Source organism: Heptranchias perlo, chromosome 25, assembly GCF_035084215.1.
Source record: "Heptranchias perlo isolate sHepPer1 chromosome 25, sHepPer1.hap1, whole genome shotgun sequence".
Taxonomy (NCBI): Eukaryota; Metazoa; Chordata; class Chondrichthyes; order Hexanchiformes; family Hexanchidae; genus Heptranchias; species Heptranchias perlo.
In genome coordinates, this window is record NC_090349.1 from 40,606,074 (window position 1) to 40,627,649 (window position 21,576).

At 44.2% G+C, this 21,576-nt stretch overlaps 1 protein-coding gene across 1 annotated transcript in view; it reads right to left on the reverse strand.

The window, feature by feature from the left end:
- The window catches only part of LOC137342408 (tricarboxylate transport protein B, mitochondrial), an 81,463-nt gene that overhangs the window by 6,924 nt on the left and 52,963 nt on the right, over positions 1-21,576 (reverse strand). Inside the window, exons 4-7 of the mRNA XM_068006336.1 lie at positions 14,555-14,693; positions 6,137-6,221; positions 4,968-5,072; positions 3,026-3,141 (exon numbers count right to left, since the gene is read on the reverse strand). Coding sequence (XP_067862437.1) covers positions 3,026-3,141; positions 4,968-5,072; positions 6,137-6,221; positions 14,555-14,693 — 445 coding nt within the window. The remainder of the gene's footprint in view (positions 1-3,025; positions 3,142-4,967; positions 5,073-6,136; positions 6,222-14,554; positions 14,694-21,576) is intronic.

Genomic DNA, 21,576 nt, shown 5'->3' on the forward strand with positions numbered 1-21,576 from the left:
AGTTTTACAGAGCGGAACAAAACTCCTTAACTATCCAGTCATACTCTCAATTCATGCAGTGCAGGTTTGACACAGTCAGTGGGGGATTTTGTGGTGAGGGGTTCAGGTCCTGCAGGAACCCCCCCACCCCGGTGTAAAAGCACTGGGTCCCCACCAGGCACTGCAGCTTCCCTGCTCAACCAGCAGTGCACAGCTCCATCTGATAGGAACATCGGAACAGGAGTGGGCCATTCAGCCCCTCGAGCCTGTTCCGCCATTCAATGAGATCATGGCTGATCTGTATCCTAACTCCATTTACCCGCCTTGGCTCCATATCCCTTAACACCCTTGGCTAGCAAAACTCTAGCGATCTCAGGATTGAAAGTTTTAATTGAGCTAGCATCTACTGCTTTTCGTGGGAGCACTTGCGTGAAGGCGTCTTTCCTAAATTCACTCCTGAATGGCCTGGCTCTGATTTTAAGGTTATGTCCCCTTGTCCTAGACTCCCCCACCAGCGGAAAAAGTTTCTCTCCATCTACCCTATCAATTCCCTTTCAAAATCTTAAAGCGCAGGAACGTAAGAAATAGGAGCAGGAGTAGGCCATACGGCCCCTCGAGCCTGCTCCGCCATTCAATCAGATCACGACTGATCTTCAACCTCAACTCCACTTTCTTGCCCGATCCCTATATCCCTTGATTCCCCTAGAGTCCAAAAATCTATCCATCTCTGCCTTGAATGTACTCAACAGCTGAGTATCCACAGCCCTCTGGGGTAGAGAATTCCAAAGGTTCACAACCCTCTGAGTGAAGAAATTCCTCCTCATCTCAGTCCAAAATGGCCGGCCCCTTATCCTGCAACTATGCCCCCTAGTTCTAGACTCTCCAGCCAGGGGAAATAACCTCTCAGCATCTACCCTGTCAGGCCCTCTAAGAATCTTATATGTTTGAATGAGATCACCTCTCAATATTCTAAACTCCAGAGAGTATAGGCCCATTCTACTCAATCACTCTTCATAGGACAACCCTCTCATCCCAGGAATTAATCTAGTGAACCTTCATTGCACTGCCTCTAAGGCAAGTATATCCTTCCTTAGGGAGACCAAAACTGTACACAGTTCTCCAGGTGAGGTCTTACTAAAACCCTGTACAATTGCTGCAAGACTTCCTTACTCTTGTACTCCAACCCCCTTACAATAAAGGCCAACATACCATTTGTCTTCCTAATTGCTTGCTTATCTGCATACTAACTTTTTACGTTTCTTGTACGAGGACACCCAAATCTCTCTGAACACCAACATTTAATAGTTTCTCACCATTTAAAAAATATTCTATTTTTCTATTCTTCCTACTAAAGTGAATAACCTCACATTTCCCCACATTATACTCCATCTGTCACCTCCTTGCCCACTCACTTAACCTGTCTACATCCCTTTGCAGACTCTCTGTGTCCTCCTCACAGCTTACTTTCCCACCTAGCTTTGTATCATCAGCAAACTTGGATACATTACACTCGGTCCCTTCATCTAAATCATTAATGTAGATTGTAAATAGCTGAGGCCCAAGCACCGATCCTTGTGGCACCCCACTAGTTACAGCCTGCCAGCCTGAAAATGACCCATTTATCCCTACTCTCTGTTTTCTGTTCGTTAACCAATCCTCTATCCATGCTAATATATTACCCTCAAACAACCTTTTTTGTGGCACCTTATCAAATGCTTTTTGAAAATCCAAATATACGACATCCACTGGTTCCCCTTTAGCTACCCTGCTAGTTACATCCTCAAAAAACTCTAATAGATTTGTCAAACATGATTTCCCTTTCATAAAACCATGTTGACTCTGCCTAGTCATATTATGATTTTCTAAGTGCCCTGTTACCACTTCCTTAATAATGGGTTCCAGCATTTATTCGACGACCAATGTCAGGTTAACTGGCCTGTCGTTCCCTGTTTTCTCTCTCCCTCCTTTCTTGAATAGCGGGAACACATTTGCTACCTTCCAATCCGCTGGGACCGTTCTAGAATCTAGGGAATTTTGGACGATCACAACCAATGCATCCGCTGTCTCTGCAGCCACCTCTTTTAGAACCCTAGGATGTAGACCATCTGGTCCAGGGGATTTATTGGCTTTTGGTCCCATTTAGTCCCATTAAAAACCTCACTCAAATCACCCCTTCTATATGTTGCTGCCTCTCCCCCACCCTTTGCTGGTTGTTCAACTGTGGGCGGCATCAGATCCCAGGCTCAGTGATTTTTGCAGCGGATCCCGCAGCGTGCACGCGGTCTTCAGTGGGATTTACGATCCCTGACGGGGAACGGGGAACGGGGAGACCCCGGCTCATTTCCCTTCCCTCGCTCTTGGGTTCCAATCGTAGCGGCCCCAGCTGATACCAGGGATCGAGCCAGTGCCGACGACGGTGAATTGGCCCACTGAGCCATAGCGCCTCCCAGCATACAAGGAGGCCATTCGGCCCATCGTGCCCGTGCCGGCTCTTTGAAAGAGCTGTCCAATTAGTCCCACTCCTCCCTTGCCCCACAGTGCTGCAAATTTATTCCTTTTTAAGTATTTATCCAATTCCCTTTTGAAAGTTATTATTGAACCTGCTTCCACCGCCCTTTCAGGCAGCGCATTCCTGATCATCACAACTCGCTGCGTTAAAAAACAATTCACCTCATCTCCCCTCCGGTTCTTTCGCCAATTATCTTAAATCTGTGTCCTCTGGTTACCGACCCTCCTGCCACTGGAAACAGTTTCTCCTTATTTAATAATCTACCGCAACTGTTTTGTAATTTTGAACGCCAGTATTAAATCCCTTAACCTTCTCTGCTCTAAGGAGAACAGCCTCAGCTTCTCCAGTCTCTTCTCCATGCAACCTTTCCTACATTCCCCAGTTTATCTTTAGATAGTGTAGCAGTGTGCAGTTGGTCCCGATTAACACTCTTCCCTATCCGCCCATTCTCTTTTCTCCCGGCTTATCTAGAACGAAATCGCTCCCTTATCGCGGGGGAGTTTCAGTCAGGGTCAGGCAGCTCCGAACCCCTCGTACCTGCATTCTGGTCTTTATCACATCGAGGGGCGTGTTGCCAAATACACTGGCTGCCCCAGCTGTCGCCCCGAACAAGCCAGTGATAAGAGGGTTCATCTCCTTGCCGGGATTGTTCCCTAATGGAGAAAATAAAGAAAAGTTACAATTATCCAGCAAATATACTGGCGTTAAAATTTCGCAAAATAAAACTAAGTGATATTCCTGCCTGTTCCTCCCCATCACGGATTGTCAAATGTAAGGAATCTTACAACACCAGGTTATAGTCCAACTGTTTTATTTGAAAATCACAAGCTTTCGGAGGCTTTCTCCTTCGTTAGGTCACCTGACGAAGGAGAAAGCCTCCGAAAGCTTGTGATTTTCAAATAAAACAGTTGGACTATAACCTGGTGTTGTAAAATTCCTTACATTTGTCCACCCCAGTCCATCACCGGCATCGCCACATCATCACGGATTGTGTGTGTCGAGGGGGGAGAGAGACAGGGGAGGGTTGGTGTTTATAGAACAATGTCCCCTCTTAGTGGTGCAAACTGGGCACTGCGATGCAGATCTCGATTATGCCCCAACACAAGGGAGATTGTGTTCCTTATTAACCTCTCATCTGAAAGACAGCACCTCTGACAGTGCGGCACTCTCTCAGTACTGCACTGGGAGTATCGGCCTAGCTTTTACGCTCAAGTCCCTGGAGTGGGACTAATGTACCCACAACCTTCTAGGCTCAGAGGTGAGAGTGCTCTACCCACTGAGCCACGGCTGGCAACAGCCATGTGAAACAACAGCCAACATTCAATATCAAACGTCAAGAGTCCTGCCGCAGGGCTGCAGGGTGCTGAGCCGATTGGCCAACCCATGAGCACACTTGCAGATGATGTTAAGGGGATCGATCGTTCGACGTTCAGCTCTAAAACAGAACCCTCTCTGCACAAGCGAGAATCCGACACAGTCTTCGGGTGGGATGTCTCCACAGCTGATTAGAAACGGGTGGTCTTGAGGATTTGGATCACTGCCCCAAAGTCACCAAGAGCGACCCAATGCATCTTATCACGTGGTACAGTTAGTAGCTCTCTCTCTTCACCTCTGAGTCAGATGGTTGTGGGTTCAAGTCCTCCCCAAACCTCCAGGAATACGTCCAACCAGAGTTAGCAACCCTAACCACGAAGGGAAGAACAAAACTTACACGGGTTACAAAATATCATTAGTGCAGTCATTTCCCTAATAGATTACACGCTGTTATATTTACAAGGGGGCTTGGACGTTTCATGGTTATCACTGACCCTGAGTGTATCAGCCACGCAGCTGCTGGGTTGTTCTAATATAGAAGTGGGGAGGGGGCAGAATCTTAATCTCAATTAATTTCGTACTGAAAATATTGGTTGTGGTCGTTCCCACTGCATTTACTGGTCCGTGCACCGTCCATTAATAAAGCTTTGCAGAATGGGCGGAGCCTGCAGTAAGAAGCATTAGAGTGACAGCGTATGGTCATTGAGTTCCGGGTGATTCTATTGGTCAGCACCCCACACCGAGTGACGGGAAGGAATGTATTACATCACACAGAATTTACCGCACAGAAACAGGCCATTCGGCCCAACTGGTCCATGCTGGTGTTTATGCTCCACGTGGGCCTCCTCCCACCCCTCTTCATCTCACCCTATCACCATATCCTTCTATTCCTTTCTCCCTCATGTGTTTATCCAGCTTCCCCTTAAACGCATCGATGCTATTCACCTCAACTGCTCCTTGTGGTAGCGAGTTCCACATTCTCACCACTCTCTGGGTAAAGAAGTTTCTCCTGAATTCCCGATTGGATTTATTGGCTGTGTGAAGTCACCAGGGTCACTTCTGATTGCCATTTAAATCATCGGCAGTATAAATATTAATAATGTAACCCCAGCCTTCGCTGTGTTCAAACTCCCCGCACCACAAACTGAGTGCTGACGAACAGTACCTTTGTACCAGTTCTTCATTGAGGTCATGACGAAGAATCGGATGGCCTGATTCGATCCCTGCTTCAGGACAGTTGCCGTCAATCCCTGATATGTTCCTTTCAGACCTGTGATAGTACAGAGAGCACAAGGAGAAAGGGATTTACAAAGGTCACAGTCACCAACAGGCAACACGAATGACTAGTTAATCTGTTCTTTTTAATATATAATAGGTGTTGGTTGAGGGAGGAGTGTTGGTCAGGACACTGGGAGAACTCACTGCTCTTCGTCGAATAATACAGCAGGGCCTTTAACATTGACCTGAATAGGCTGTTGTAATCTCAGCTTAACATCACACCCAGAGGATGACATGGCTGACAATACCTCCCTCAGAATTGTTTAGATTACGAGCTCAAGCCCGGTGGAGTAAACAGGGGAAGACATTTCCCGCTGGTTGGAGGGTTAATAACGAGGGGTCATCAATATAAAATGGGTCTCTAAGAGAACGAGGAGAAATGGCTTCATGCAGAGGGTGGTTTCAGCAGAGACCAGCGCGCCTTTTTAAGGGAAATGTGGATAAACATCCGAAGCGGAGGAAGGTTCAGGGCAATGGGGAGAGAGCAACGGAGGCAGTGGGATTTGTTCTGAATTGCTCCAGCAAAGAGCTGGCGCAGACACAATGGGCTGAATGGCCTCCTGCGGCAGCTGAGCGTCTAAAGTGAGTGCGTGCAAGTTATGCAGAGTTGCTTCAATAATTCTTTGCGGCACCAGGGGGCGCCCGGACCACGTGCAGGAAATTCGGCTCTGAAGTAAGTGCTTTTAACCGATCGGACGTCACAAAGGATTACAAGATGGCGGTTAAGGTCAGCGGACTCGCCAGCGCGCTTGATGCAGGACTGAACAGAGACCGTCGGCGTCCCACTGGCTGTTTATAGCCCACTAATCCACAGGAGGTGGGCTTGAGCAGCAAACGCTTAAAGTCTCCACAAGGACCCTCGCCACTTTGCATTGCCTTCAGTCCAGGCAGAGCTTTGTGATGATAGTTAGCAAGAAATAAAAGAGAATTTGAGTCTATCAATTCCCCCTCCTCCCCACCCAATTAGCAGTTTTGTTTTGATGGAAAGTCTAACTGGAAACCTTTTGAGGGAGGGACAGGATGTACAGAGGGGAGAGTCACTCCGGGGGTCCTTACCTTGCTCACGGACTATCTCTCGGACCCCGTGGAAGAATCCCCGGTACTTCGGTTTTGCAGAGCACTGGTCGTGGATGAACTTTACCTGGAAGTAAAAGAAAGGACACTTCCCGTTATGGGCGGCCTCAGGTGGAGCGACTGCTCAGTGCGACCGACGGACCTTTTGAAAACAGACGTGCAGCAAAACTTAAGGTAAGAGCTCGTCGGAAACTAAAAGAACATTTTCAGCCCCCGCGGCCCCCCTCCCGCTCTTTAGATTTTCCCTCAGGATCCGCAGTGGCGATCCCTTCTCTTCCGCACTCCGACTTTGCGCTGACTTGGGGGATCGCTTTCGAATTTGTTTTTCGAGTCAGCAGCTTCGATCTGGCAACGCCTCCGTTTTAAGGTTCTCATCCTCGTGTTCAAATCCCTCCATGGCCTCGCCCCTCCCTATCTCTGTAACCTCCGCCATTGGCGGCCGTGCCTTTGGTCGGCCAGGCTCTGAGCTCTGGAATTCCCTTTCTAAACCTCTCTATCTCTCTCCCCCCCCCCCCCTCCTTTTAAGACGCTCCTTAAAATCAAGCTTTTGGTCACCTGTCCTAATATCTCATGTGGCTCGGTGTCAAATTTTGTTCGATAATCGTTCCTGTGAAGCGCCTTGGGACGTTTCACTACGTTAAAGGCGCTATATAAATGCAAGTTGTTGTAGGTGGTAGTCTTGCCATCAACCGCCTGCGATTGGTCCTTTGGGTCTCGGAGATTAGGACTCATGACCCATGACCCCCCCCCCAAGGTACAGTTGTGGAACGGCACCTTCGCCAGCGGTGCAGCTGAAAATGCGTCTGGTGCCGAGGATCCTGAGGCGAGCAGGACTGAATGCACCGGTTTCCATCGGCAATCCGCGCGCCCAGCCAGCGGTTCACGGCCTAGGCTGCAATCGGGTTGGTGCAATTGGGCCCGACGCAGCCCTGGGTTGGCGGGGGTGGAGAGGGGAACTGGTGAATGAAACACGATCCCCCCGCCCACACACACACACACAATCGTAAAGAAAAAACAGGGGGGGGGTCGTCTTTAAAATTGTAAGATTGAAAAGTTTACAATCGCACTGAGGGCAGCGGGTGCCGTCCCCTCCAAGACACACACACCATCCCGACTTGGAAATATATCGCTGTTCCTTCATCGTCGCTGGGTCAAAATCCTGGAACTCCCTACCTAACAGCACTGTGGGAGAACCTTCACCACACGGACTGCAGCGGTTCAAGAAGGCGGCTCACCACCACCTTCTCAAGGGCAATTAGGGATGGGCAATAAATGCCGGCCTCGCCAGCGACACCCGCATCCCCAGAATGAATGAAATACAATGTAAAAAGTCCCAGTACATCTTGATTCCACAACACTGGGAGGGGCGGGGGGAGGCACAGAAATACACTAAGGATTCTCAGTATCAAAAATTCACACCCAGGATGTATTTCTTGCTTTCTATCACAGAGTCAAAGCAATTCCTGGATTGGATTTGGGATTCGAGTTGCACAGGAGCCTAGGGTTTGAAAGTCCTGACGAGTGGAAGTGCTTTCTCTCGATAGAACTTCCCCAGTGTCTGTCAGGAAACGGTATTACAAGAAATACAACATTTTGTGATATTATAGAATATATCATAGAATCATACAGCACAGAAGGAGAGCACAGCACGATGGGCCAAATGGCCTCCTGCACTGAATGATTCTATTAACAGTTCACAGATGGATTGGTAATCGGGTATTATTAACAATTATTAATAATTCACAGATAGATTGGTAATTGGGTATCATTAACAATTATTAATAATTCACAGATAGATTGGTAATCGGGTGTTATTAACAATTATTAATAATTCACAGATAGATTGGTAATTGGGTATCATTAACAATTATTAATAATTCACAGATAGATTGGTAATCGGGTGTTATTAACAATTATTAATAATTCACAGATAGATTGGTAATCGGGTACTTTAACAATTATTAATAATTCACAGATAGATTGGTAATCGGGTGTTATTAACAATTATTAATAATTCACAGATAGATTGGTAATCGGGTACTTTAACAATTATTAATAATTCACAGATAGATTGGTAATCGGGTGTTATTAACAATTATTAATAATTCACAGATAGATTGGTAATCGGGTGTTATTAACAATTATTAATAATTCACAGATAGATTGGTAATCGGGTACTTTAACAATTATTAATAATTCACAGATAGATTGGTAACCGGGTATCATTAACAATTATTAATAATTCACAGATAGATTGGTAATCGGGTACTTTAACAATTATTAATAATTCACAGATAGATTGGTAACCGGGTATCATTAACAGTTATTAATAATTCACAGATAGATTGGTAACCGGGTATCATTAACAATTATTAATAATTCACAGATAGATTGGTAATCGGGTATTATTAACAATTATTAATAATTCACAGATAGATTGGTAATCGGGTATTATTAACAATTATTAATAATTCACAGATAGATTGGTAATCGGGTATTATTAACAATTATTAATAATTCACAGATAGATTGGTAACCGGGTATTATTAACAATTATTAATAATTCACAGATAGATTGGTAACCGGGTATTATTAACAATTATTAATAATTCACAGATAGATTGGTAACCGGGTATTATTAACAGTTATTAATAATTCACAGATAGATTGGTAACCGGGTATTATTAACAATTATTAATAATTCACAGATAGATTGGTAACCGGGTATTATTAACAATTATTAATAATTCACAGATAGATTGGTAACCGGGTATTATTAACAATTATTAATAATTCACAGATAGATTGGTAATCGGGTGTTATTAACAATTATTAATAATTCACAGATAGATTGGTAATCGGGTATTATTAACAGTTATTAATAATTCACAGATAGATTGGTAATCGGGTGTTATTAACAATTATTAATAATTCACAGATAGATTGGTAATCGGGTGTTATTAACAATTATTAATAATTCACAGATAGATTGGTAATCGGGTATTATTAACAATTATTAATAATTCACAGATAGATTGGTAATCGGGTATTATTAACAATTATTAATAATTCACAGATAGATTGGTAATCGGGTATTATTAACAATTATTAATAATTCACAGATAGATTGGTAACCGGGTATTATTAACAATTATTAATAATTCACAGATAGATTGGTAACCGGGTATTATTAACAATTATTAATAATTCACAGATAGATTGGTAACCGGGTATTATTAACAGTTATTAATAATTCACAGATAGATTGGTAACCGGGTATTATTAACAATTATTAATAATTCACAGATAGATTGGTAACCGGGTATTATTAACAATTATTAATAATTCACAGATAGATTGGTAACCGGGTATTATTAACAATTATTAATAATTCACAGATAGATTGGTAATCGGGTGTTATTAACAATTATTAATAATTCACAGATAGATTGGTAATCGGGTATTATTAACAGTTATTAATAATTCACAGATAGATTGGTAATCGGGTGTTATTAACAATTATTAATAATTCACAGATAGATTGGTAATCGGGTGTTATTAACAATTATTAATAATTCACAGATAGATTGGTAATCGGGTATTATTAACAATTATTAATAATTCACAGATAGATTGGTAATCGGGTGTTATTAACAATTATTAATAATTCACAGATAGATTGGTAATCGGGTATTATTAACAATTATTAATAATTCACAGATAGATTGGTAATCGGGTGTTATTAACAATTATTAATAATTCACAGATAGATTGGTAATCGGGTACTTTAACAATTATTAATAATTAACAGATAGATTGGTAATCGGGTGTTATTAACAATTATTAATAATTCACAGATAGATTGGTAATCGGGTGTTATTAACAATTATTAATAATTCACAGATAGATTGGTAATCGGGTATTATTAACAATTATTAATAATTCACAGATAGATTGGTAATCGGGTGTTATTAACAATTATTAATAATTCACAGATAGATTGGTAATCGGGTATTATTAACAATTATTAATAATTCACAGATAGATTGGTAATCGGGTATTATTAACAATTATTAATAATTCACAGATAGATTGGTAATCGGGTGTTATTAACAATTATTAATAATTCACAGATAGATTGGTAATCGGGTATTATTAACAATTATTAATAATTCACAGATAGATTGGTAATCGGGTGTTATTAACAATTATTAATAATTCACAGATAGATTGGTAATCGGGTACTTTAACAATTATTAATAATTCACAGATAGATTGGTAATCGGGTGTTATTAACAATTATTAATAATTCACAGATAGATTGGTAATCGGGTATTATTAACAATTATTAATAATTCACAGATAGATTGGTAATCGGGTATTATTAACAATTATTAATAATTCACAGATAGATTGGTAACCGGGTGTTATTAACAATTATTAATAATTCACAGATAGATTGGTAATCGGGTATTATTAACAATTATTAATAATTCACAGATAGATTGGTAATCGGGTGTTATTAACAATTATTAATAATTCACAGATAGATTGGTAATCGGGTATTATTAACAATTATTAATAATTCACAGATAGATTGGTAATCGGGTATTATTAACAATTATTAATAATTCACAGATAGATTGGTAACCGGGTGTTATTAACAATTATTAATAATTCACAGATAGATTGGTAATCGGGTGTTATTAACAATTATTAATAATTCACAGATAGATTGGTAATCGGGTGTTATTAACAATTATTAATAATTCACAGATAGATTGGTAATCGGGTATTATTAACAATTATTAATAATTCACAGATAGATTGGTAATCGGGTGTTATTAACAATTATTAATAATTCACAGATAGATTGGTAACCGGGTGTTATTAACAATTATTAATAATTCACAGATAGATTGGTAATCGGGTATTATTAACAATTATTAATAATTCACAGATAGATTGGTAATCGGGTGTTATTAACAATTATTAATAATTCACAGATAGATTGGTAACCGGGTGTTATTAACAATTATTAATAATTCACAGATAGATTGGTAATCGGGTGTTATTAACAATTATTAATAATTCACAGATAGATTGGTAATCGGGTATTATTAACAATTATTAATAATTCACAGATAGATTGGTAATCGGGTGTTATTAACAATTATTAATAATTCACAGATAGATTGGTAACCGGGTATTATTAACAATTATTAATCATTCACAGATAGATTGGTAATCGGGTATTATTAACAATTATTAATAATTCACAGATAGATTGGTAATCGGGTGTTATTAACAATTATTAATAATTCACAGATAGATTGGTAATCGGGTGTTATTAACAATTATTAATAATTCACAGATAGATTGGTAATCGGGTATTATTAACAATTATTAATAATTCACAGATAGATTGGTAATCGGGTATTATTAACAATTATTAATAATTCACAGATAGATTGGTAATCGGGTATTATTAACAATTATTAATAATTCACAGATAGATTGGTAATCGGGTGTTATTAACAATTATTAATAATTCACAGATAGATTGGTAATCGGGTATTATTAACAATTATTAATAATTCACAGATAGATTGGTAATCGGGTATTATTAACAATTATTAATAATTCACAGATAGATTGGTAATCAGGTCCTGCTCCAATGATTTCCGTGTCCTGTATGTGGTCTGTACGCCCTCCAGTGGCGGAAAGAATTATTACAGCAATTCCGCACCATCTTAAAACCAGATCACAAGGTGTGCACAGAAAATGCTGGAAAACACTCAGCAGATCAGGCAGTACCTGTAGAGAGAGACAGGTCGACCTGAAACCTTAACTCTGTTTCTCTCCCTCTCCACAGATGCTGCCTGACCTGCTGCGTGTTTTCCAGCATTTCCTGCTTTTATTTCAGATTTCCAGCATCCGCAGCATTTTGCTCTTGTCACGAGATGTACAGATGGCGAAGGCCATTTGTTCCACCTTAGTTCATCTATCCAGCAACACCTTGCTGTCCCCCTTATTACAGCACCCGATTGTTCCAGTGATTTTGTCTCTTCTGAAGCCCGCTCCCAATGTCGATTGCTTTGAGTGACGAACTTCCCGCTATCAGCCCGACAAGTGCCCTTTCACTGGTTTGAACCCTCGTTCTAACCTCGCAGTTTAATTTACAGTTACATTCTCCATTGTCCTTTTCCAACACCCTTCACTACCTTGTACGCTCTATAAAGACGCCCCGCTCGTTCTCCTCGTTTCGAGGCTGAAAAGCATGAATTTCTCCAGCCTCCCCTCGTGAATCAACCTCCGACCTTAAAGGACCACCAGCCTCGTTGCTGCCCTCTGCACTGCCTCCAGTGCTTGAGCACAGCACCGTGCAGTGCGGACGTGACGTCCTCTGACACGTACCCTGCTGATTGGGCCGTATGATTCACCATCTATTTGCCTTGGTGATCGCAGACAACAATCGGAAACGCAGACCTAAATTTCGACGCCCCTTCACAGAGTACGTGTGGTGCCCATTTTTTGTTCCTATGTGTGGTAGCTCATGCTAAGCGGTATTAAGTTCCGTCTGCCATTGTTCTGCCCACTGCTGTATTTTGTCCCATTCATTCCCAATAGTTCTGCTTCTCAATAGTCAACTGCCCTATCTAATTTGGTATCATCTGGTCTCCATATTATAAAACGGATATAGAGGCACTGGAGAAGGTGCAAAAAAGATTTACAAGGATGACAACAGAACTGAGAGGTTATACCTATCAGCAAAGACTGAACAGGCTGGGGCTCTTTTCTCTAGAAAAGAGAAGACTGAGGGGTGACCTGATAGTGACTATCTTATATTTATGGCCCCTAGTTCTGGTCTCGCCCACAAGTGAAAACATCTTCTCTACGTCTACCCTATCAAACCCCTTCATAATCTTAAAGACCTCTACCAAAACTATGGGCCATAAATATAAGATATTCACTAATAAATGCAATAGAGAATTCAGGAGAAACTTCTTTACTCAGAGAGTGGTGAGAATGTGGAACTCGCTACCACATGGAGTAGTTGAGGTGAATAGCATCGATGCATTTAAGGGGAAGCTAGATAAACACATGAAGGAGAAAGGAATAGAAGGATATGGTGATAGGGTTAGATGAAGAGGGGTGGGAGGAGGCTCTTGCGGAGCATAAACACCAGCATGGACTAGTTGGGCCAAATGGCCTGTTTCTGTGCTGTACATTCTGCGTAATCTGCAAATCTGACCAATTTGTACTGAATTTCTGAATTCATAGAATTTACAGCACAGAAACAGGCCATTCGGCCCAACTGGCCTATGCCGGTGTTTATGCTCCACACGAACCTCCTCCCACCCTACTTCACCTACCCCTATCAGCATAACCTTCCGTTCCTTTCTCCCTCATGTGTTTATCCAGCTTCCCCTTAAAAGGGATGGAGTTAAGATACAGATCAGCCATGATCTAATTAAGTGGCGGAGCAGGCTCGAGGGGCCGAATGGCCTACTCCTGTTCCTGTGTCGCCGATCCTCGGCTTGTGCTGTTGGCCGATCTCTGCCACGCCATCGGGTCAGGGGCTATGATGAGCCTGGGGCTGTCTGGGCGAGGGAGGCCATCGTCAAACAAGAGTTCATTCCTGTTCGCCCTCCAGCGACTCCTGGCTGGAATGTGTGTGTTTGTGGACAGTACTGGGTTCAGCTGCGAGGCCTACCGTGAGGTCAACGAGACACGGTACGGGTACAATGGCGTAGTGGTTATGTTACCGGGACTAGTAATCCAGTTAGGCCCGGACTAATGATCCAGTATCAGAACATGAGTTCAAATCCCACCATGGGCAGTTTGAGAATTTGAATTCAGCTAATAAAATAAAAATAAAATCTCAGTAAAGGTGACCATGTAGGTGTTGGGAGTGTTGTTAAAAACCCAACTGGTCTCACTAATGCCTTTACGGGAAGGAAACCTGCTGTCCTGACCTGGTCTGGCCTATTTGTGACTCTGAGTCTCACAATGATGTGGTTGACTCTGAAAGTGACCTAACGAGCCCATTCATTGTAACTAAGGACAGGCAATAAAATACAGGTCCTTGCCAACAATGCCCTAGTCCTGAGAGTGAATAATAAATGTCCCTGGCTGGGTTCACACTTACGCTCCGGAGACTTGTGGTGTGAGCCGTGAAGGAATCAGCAGCTTCAGGAGAAAATTGCATTGAAAGGAAAGTAAGAAGCAGGAGTAGGCCATTCGGCCCCTCGAGCCTGCTCCGCCGTTCGATAAGATCATGGCTGATCTTAAATGAAATTTAACGCACGTTTTGTTTCTTTTCTCCCCCCCCCCGTAGAAAGAGAAAAGCGGTTTTATTTTTTTGCAATGTAAGCGAGTGAAGTAAAACTGAATTACCTTAACGGTCTCCATCGGACACACGACTATCACAGCCTCGAAAACGCCGGCTCCCAGGCCGCACAGGAGACCCTGCCGGCTGCTCAATGATCCGTGTTCATCACGTATTTGGTTACTCAGGAACTCAAAGGTCCCGAACCTGAGTGAGAGAACAGCCACAGGTCAGATGGTAGGGGACCGGTTTGCCGGTTACACCAGTAGGCCTCTGAGGGGGCAGTCAAGATCACAGGGGGGGGGGGTGATTTTCAGGTTACACCAATGGACCAAAGAAAGAACCGGAAAGAAGTTGGTGCGTCAGTGCTGTGGCTCAGCGAGTAGCACTCTTACCTCTATGAGTCACAAAGGTTGTGGGTTCAAGCCCTCGCTCCATAGAACTTAAACACATAATCCAGGCTGACTTCTTCCAGTACAGTACTGAGGGAGTGCCGCACTGTTAGAGGTACTGCCTTTTGGATGAGATGTTAAACTGAGGCCCCGTCTACCCTCTCAGGTGGATGTAAAAGAGTCCCATGATGATATTTGAAGAAGAGCAGGGGAGTTCTCCCTGGTGTTCTGGCCAATATTTATCCCTCAACCAACACCCAAATACAGATTATCTGGTTATTATCACATTGATGTTTGTGGGATCTTGCTGTGCGCAAATTGGCTGCTGCGTTTCCGACATTACAACAGTGATTTCAAAAATAACTAACTGGCTGTCCCAAGGCTCTTAACCAAAATAAAAGGTGTGATCAGGTGAAATTGTGAGCTGGAATCTCCTATTTGGCGCTGGGCCAGGAAGAGTTATTGTAAAATCGGGCACAAACTGCCCACAATTTTGCATCCTTTTAAAATAGAGAATTGTAAACAATTTTACAACACCAAGTTATAGTCCAGCAATTTTATTTTAAATTCACAAGCTTTCGGAGACTTCCTCCTTCCTCAGGTAAATGTTCAGGATCTCCTTGAAGCCTACGCATTTATACATATAGAACAATACATGGTGTTTACAGACTGCCCCTGCAACTGCCCGTTGCCAAGGCAATCACCGTGTTCAGACAGAGAGGTGTCACCTGCAGAACCCCCGAATACACATTCAACAAAAAAACAAACAGGGAAAAAAAACAGAGAAGAAAAACAGAGAGAGGCAGAAACATCCGGAAGGCAGAGAGAGCCAGCAAATGACCCATTATATTAAAAACAGATAACATTTGTTCGCTGGTGGGGTAACGTGTAGCGTGACATGAACCCAAGATCCCGGTTGAGGCCGTCCTCATGGGTGCGGAACTTGGCTATCAATTTCTGCTCGACAATTTTGCGTTGTCGTGTGTCTCGAAGGCCGCCTTGGAGTATGCTTACCCGAAGGTCGGTGGATGAATGTCCATGACTGCTGAAGTGTTCCCCGACTGGGAGGGAACCCTCCTGTTTGGCGATTGTTGCGCGGTGTCCGTTCATCCGTTGTCGCAGCGTCTGCATGGTCTCGCCAATGTACCATGCTCTGGGGCATCCTTTCCTGCAACGTATGAGGTAGACAACGTTGGCCGAGTCACAGGAGTAAGAACCATGCACCTGGTGGGTGGTGTCCTCTCGTGTGATGGTGGTATCTGTGTCGATGATCTGGCATGTCTTGCAGAGGTTACCGTGGCAGGGTTGTGTGGCGTCGTGGACGCTGTTCTCTTGAAAGCTAGGTAATTTGCTGCGAACGATGGTCTGTTTGAGGTTGGGTGGCTGTTTAAAGGCGAGTAGTGGAGGTGTGGGGATGGCCATAGCGAGGTGTTTGTCCTCATTGATGACATGTTGAAGGCTGCGGAGAACATGGCGTAGTTTCTCCGCTCCGGGGAAGTACTGGACGACAAAGGGTACTCTGTTGGTTGCGTCCCGTGTTAGTCTCCTGAGGAGGTCTATGCGATTTTTTGCTGTGGCCCGTCGGAACTGTCGATCGATGAGTCGAGCGTCATATCCCGTTCTTACTAGGGCGTCTTTCAGCGTCTGTAGGTGTCCATCGCGTTCCTCCTCGTCTGAGCAGACCCTGTGTATTCGCAGGGCCTGTCCATAGGGGATGGCCTCTTTGACGTGGTTAGGGTGGAAGCTGGAAAAGTGGAGCATCGTGAGGTTGTCCGTGGGCTTGCGGTAGAGCCCACGGACAACCTCACGATGCTCCACTCTACCGCAAGCCCACGGACAACCTCACGATGCTCCACTTTTCCAGCTTCCACCCTAACCACGTCAAAGAGGCCATCCCCTATGGACAGGCCCTGCGAATACACAGGGTCTGCTCAGACGAGGAGGAACGCGATGGACACCTACAGACGCTGAAAGACGCCCTAGTAAGAACGGGATATGACGCTCGACTCATCGATCGACAGTTCCGACGGGCCACAGCAAAAAATCGCATAGACCTCCTCAGGAGACTAACACGGGACGCAACCAACAGAGTACCCTTTGTCGTCCAGTACTTTCCCGGAGCGGAGAAACTACGCCATGTTCTCCGCAGCCTTCAACATGTCATCAATGAGGACAAACACCTCGCTATGGCCATCCCCACACCTCCACTACTCGCCTTCAAACAGCCACCCAACCTCAAACAGACCATCGTTCGCAGCAAATTACCTAGCTTTCAAGAGAACAGCGTCCACGACGCCACACAACCCTGCCACGGTAACCTCTGCAAGACATGCCAGATCATCGACACAGATACCACCATCACACGAGAGGACACCACGCACCAGGTGCATGGTTCATACTCCTGTGACTCGGCCAACGTTGTCTACCTCATACGTTGCAGGAAAGGATGCCCCAGAGCATGGTACATTGGCGAGACCATGCAGACGCTGCGACAACGGATGAACGGACACCGCGCAACAATCGCCAAACAGGAGGGTTCCCTCCCAGTCGGGGAACACTTCAGCAGTCATGGACATTCATCCACCGACCTTCGGGTAAGCGTACTCCAAGGCGGCCTTCGAGACACACGACAACGCAAAATCGTCGAGCAGAAATTGATAGCCAAGTTCCGCACCCATGAGGACGGCCTCAACCGGGATCTTGGGTTCATGTCACGCTACACGTTACCCCACCAGCGAACAAATGTTATCTGTTTTTAATATAATGGGTCATTTGCTGGCTCTCTCTGCCTTCCGGATGTTTCTGCCTCTCTCTGTTTTTCTTCTCTGTTTTTTTTCCCTGTTTGTTTTTTTGTTGAATGTGTATTCGGGGGTTCTGCAGGTGACACCTCTCTGTCTGAACACGGTGATTGCCTTGGCAACGGGCAGTTGCAGGGGCAGTCTGTAAACACCATGTATTGTTCTATATGTATAAATGCGTAGGCTTCAAGGAGATCCTGAACATTTACCTGAGGAAGGAGGAAGTCTCCGAAAGCTTGTGAATTTAAAATAAAATTGCTGGACTATAACTTGGTGTTGTAAAATTGTTTACAATTGTCAACCCCAGTCCATCACCGGCATCTCCACATCTTAAAATAGAGAAACAGCCCCTGTGAAAAGTACCTGGGAGCAGCATTCTCCCCCCTCGGAGAGCAACTTCTGAACTGCTGGCAGGGGGCAGCATTGGTCACAGTCAGTGCATGTGTTTTAAACCCCTGCCAATGGCAGTAGGGGGTGGCAGATTGGCCAGCAATGATTGGTGCAGACATGCAGTGTGTCAGCCAATCTCCAGTCACGTGTCATATCCTCTCTCTCTCCATGTCTCTCTCTCTCTCTCTCTCTGTTCCTGTCTCTCTTTCTCTCTCTCTTTCTCTCTCTTTATCCCTGTCTCTCACTCTCTCTCTCTCTCCCTTTGACCCTGTATCTCTTTCACTTTCTCTCTTTGTCCCTGTCTCTCTCTCTCTTTGTCCCTGTCTCTCTCTCTCTCTCTCTCTCTCTCCCCCTTTGTCCCTGTATCTCTTTCACTTTCTCTCTTTGTCCCTGTCTCTCTCTCTCTTTGTCCCTGTATCTCTTTCTCTCTCTCTCTTTGTCCCTGTCTCTCACTCTCTCTCTCTCTCTCTCTCTCCCTTTGACCCTGTATCTCTTTCACTTTCTCTCTTTGTCCCTGTCTCTCACTCTCTCTGTCTCTCTTTGTCCCTGTCTCTCTCTCTCTCTTTGTCCCTGTATCTCTTTCTCTCTCTCTCTTTGTCCCTGTCTCTCTTTCACACACTCTCTCTCTCTGAATCTGGCTCTCTCTTTGTCCCTGTATCTCTTTCTCTCTCTCTCTCTCTTTGTCCCTGTCTCTCTTTCTCTCTCTCTCTCTCTTTGTCCCTGTATCTCTTTCTCTCTCTCTCTCTCTTTGTCCCTGTCTCTCTTTCTCTCTCTCTTTGTCCCTGTCTCTCACTCTCTCTCTCTCTCTCTCTGTATCTGGCTCTCTCTTTGTCCCTGTATCTCTTTTTTTCTCTCTCTCTCTCTCTCTTTGTCCCTGTATCTCTTTCTCTCTCTCTCTTTGTCCCTGTCTCTCTTTCACACACTCTCTCTGTATCTGCTCTCTCTTTGTCCCTGTATATCTCTCTCTCTCTTTGTCCCTGTATCTCTTTCTCTATCTCTCTTTGTCCCTGTCTCTCTTTCACACACTCTCTCTGTATCTGACTCTCTCTTTGTCCCTGTATCTCTCTCTCTCTCTCTTTGTCCCTGTATCTCTCTCTCTCTCTTTGTCCCTGTATCTCTCTCTCTCTCTTTGTCTCTGTCTCTCTTTCATTTGTCCCTGTATCTCTCTCTCTCTCTCTCTCTTTGTCCCTGTATCTCTCTCTCTCTCTCTCTCTCTGTCCCTGTATCTCTCTCTCTCTCTCTCTTTGTCCCTGTATCTCTCTCTCTCTCTCTCTTTGTCCCTGTATCTCTTTCTCTCTCTCTCTTTGTCCCTGTATCTCTCTCTCTCTCTCTTTGTCTCTGTCTCTCTTTCACTCTCTGGTTCACCACCACCTTCTCAGGGCAACTGAGAACGGGCAATAAATGCCGGCCTTGCCATCGACGTCCAGATCCCGAGAATGAATGAAAAGAAAGCTTGGAGTGCTCGTTATTCTGGTAAACCTTCTTGCAGCCCCTCCCCCCCCCGCTCACCCGTCTCCGCAGCAGACCTGATTTCCCTTGTGGGCCTGGGAGTTTACAGCTGGGATGAGGGAGGTGGATTTCACAGTGTAACCAGTGGGGAGCCGTCTCAAAGTGCAGTCAGCCAGAATCCCGATTAAAGTGGCACCGAATGGAAGTAACTTTTCGTTCTGTTTGTTCGCTTGGCTCCGTTCCCTCGCAGCTCCGGTGAAAAATCGCAAGCCCGGGATCCTAAGCTCTGGAATTCCCTCCCGAAAGATCTGGAAAGCACTTCCTGAGAGGGGGGTGGAAGCAGATTCCACTGGAACTTTCAAGAGGCAATTGGACGTGTATTTAAAGAGGACGCATTTGCAGGGTTACGGGGAAAAAGCTGGGGTGTGGGACTAAATTGGACAGCTCTTTCAAAGAGCCAGCACAGGCACGACGGGCCGAATGGCCTCCTTCTGTGCTGTAAGATTGTAAGATTCTATGATTCTTTAAACTCTCTCTCCTCCTTTAAAGACGCTCCTTAAAACCCACCTCTTTGACCAAGCTTTTGGTCACCTGTCCTAATATCTTATGGACCTCGGCCAGTCAAACGGAACTCTCTGTCTGTACTTTTTCACATCGTTCACCTGAGGAAGGAGGAAGCCTCCGAAAGCTTGTGAATTTAAAATAAAATTGCTGGACTATAACTTGGTGTTGTAAAATTGTTTACAATTGTCAACCCCAGTCCATCACCGGCATCTCCACATCATGTACTTTTTACATAGAATTAGATAGAATTTTACAACACAGACACAGGCCATTCGGCCCAACTGGTCTATGCCGGCATTTATGCTCCACACGAGCCTCCTCCCACCCGACTTCATCTCACTCTATCAACATATCCTTCTATTCCTTTCTCCCTCATGTACTTATCTAGCTTCCCCTTAAATGCATCTATAAAACACTAGTTAGGCCACAGCTTGAGTACCGCGCACAGTTCTGGTCACCACATTACAGGAAGGATGTGATTGCACTAGAGAGGGTACAGAGGAGATTTACGAGGATGTCGCCAGGACTGGAGAATTTTAGCCATGATGACAGATTGGGTAGGCTGGGGTTGTTTTCCTTGGAACAGAGGAGGCTGAGGGGTGATTTGATTGAGGTGTACAAAATTACGAGGGGCCTAGATAGAGTGGATAGGAAGGACCTATTTCCCTTAGCGGAAGGGTCAATAACCAGGGGGCATAGATTTAAAGTGATTGGTAGAAGGATTAGAGCTGAAATGAGGAAAAGATTTTTCACCCAGAGGGTGGTGGGGGTCTGGAACTCACTGCCTGAGAGGGTGGTAGAGGCAGAAACCCTCAACTCATTTAAAAAATACCTGGGTGTGCAACTGAAGAGCCGTGACCTGCAGGGCTACGGACCAAATGTGGGAAAGTGGGATTAGGCTGGATGGCTCGTTTCGCAGCCGGCACGGACACGATGGGCCGAATGGCCTCCTTCTGTGCCGTAACTTTTCTATGATTCTATGATCTGTGCTATTCACCTCACTGCTCCTTGTGGTAGCAAGTTCCACATTCTCACCACTCTCTGAGTAAATTGGTTGTGATCTTCCAAAATTCTCTAGATTCTAGAACAGTCCCAGTGGTTTGGAAGGTAGCAAATGTAATCCCGCTATTCAAGAAAGGAGGGAGAGAGAAAACAGGGAACTACAGGCCAGTTAGCCTGACATCAGTAGTAGGGAAAATGCTGGAATCCATTATTAAGGAAGTGGGAACAAGGCACTTAGAAAATCATAATATGATTAGGCAGAGTCAACATGGTTTTATGAAAGGGAAATCATATTTGACAAATTTATATAAGGAAGTAACAAGCAGGGTAGATAAAGGCGAACCAGTGGATGTAGTATATTTGGATTTTCAAAAGGCATTCGATAAGGTGCCACATAAAAGGCTGATACACAAGATAAGGGCTCATGGGATTGGGGGTAATATATCAACATGGATAGAGGATTGGTTAATGGACAGAAAACAGAGAGTGGGGATA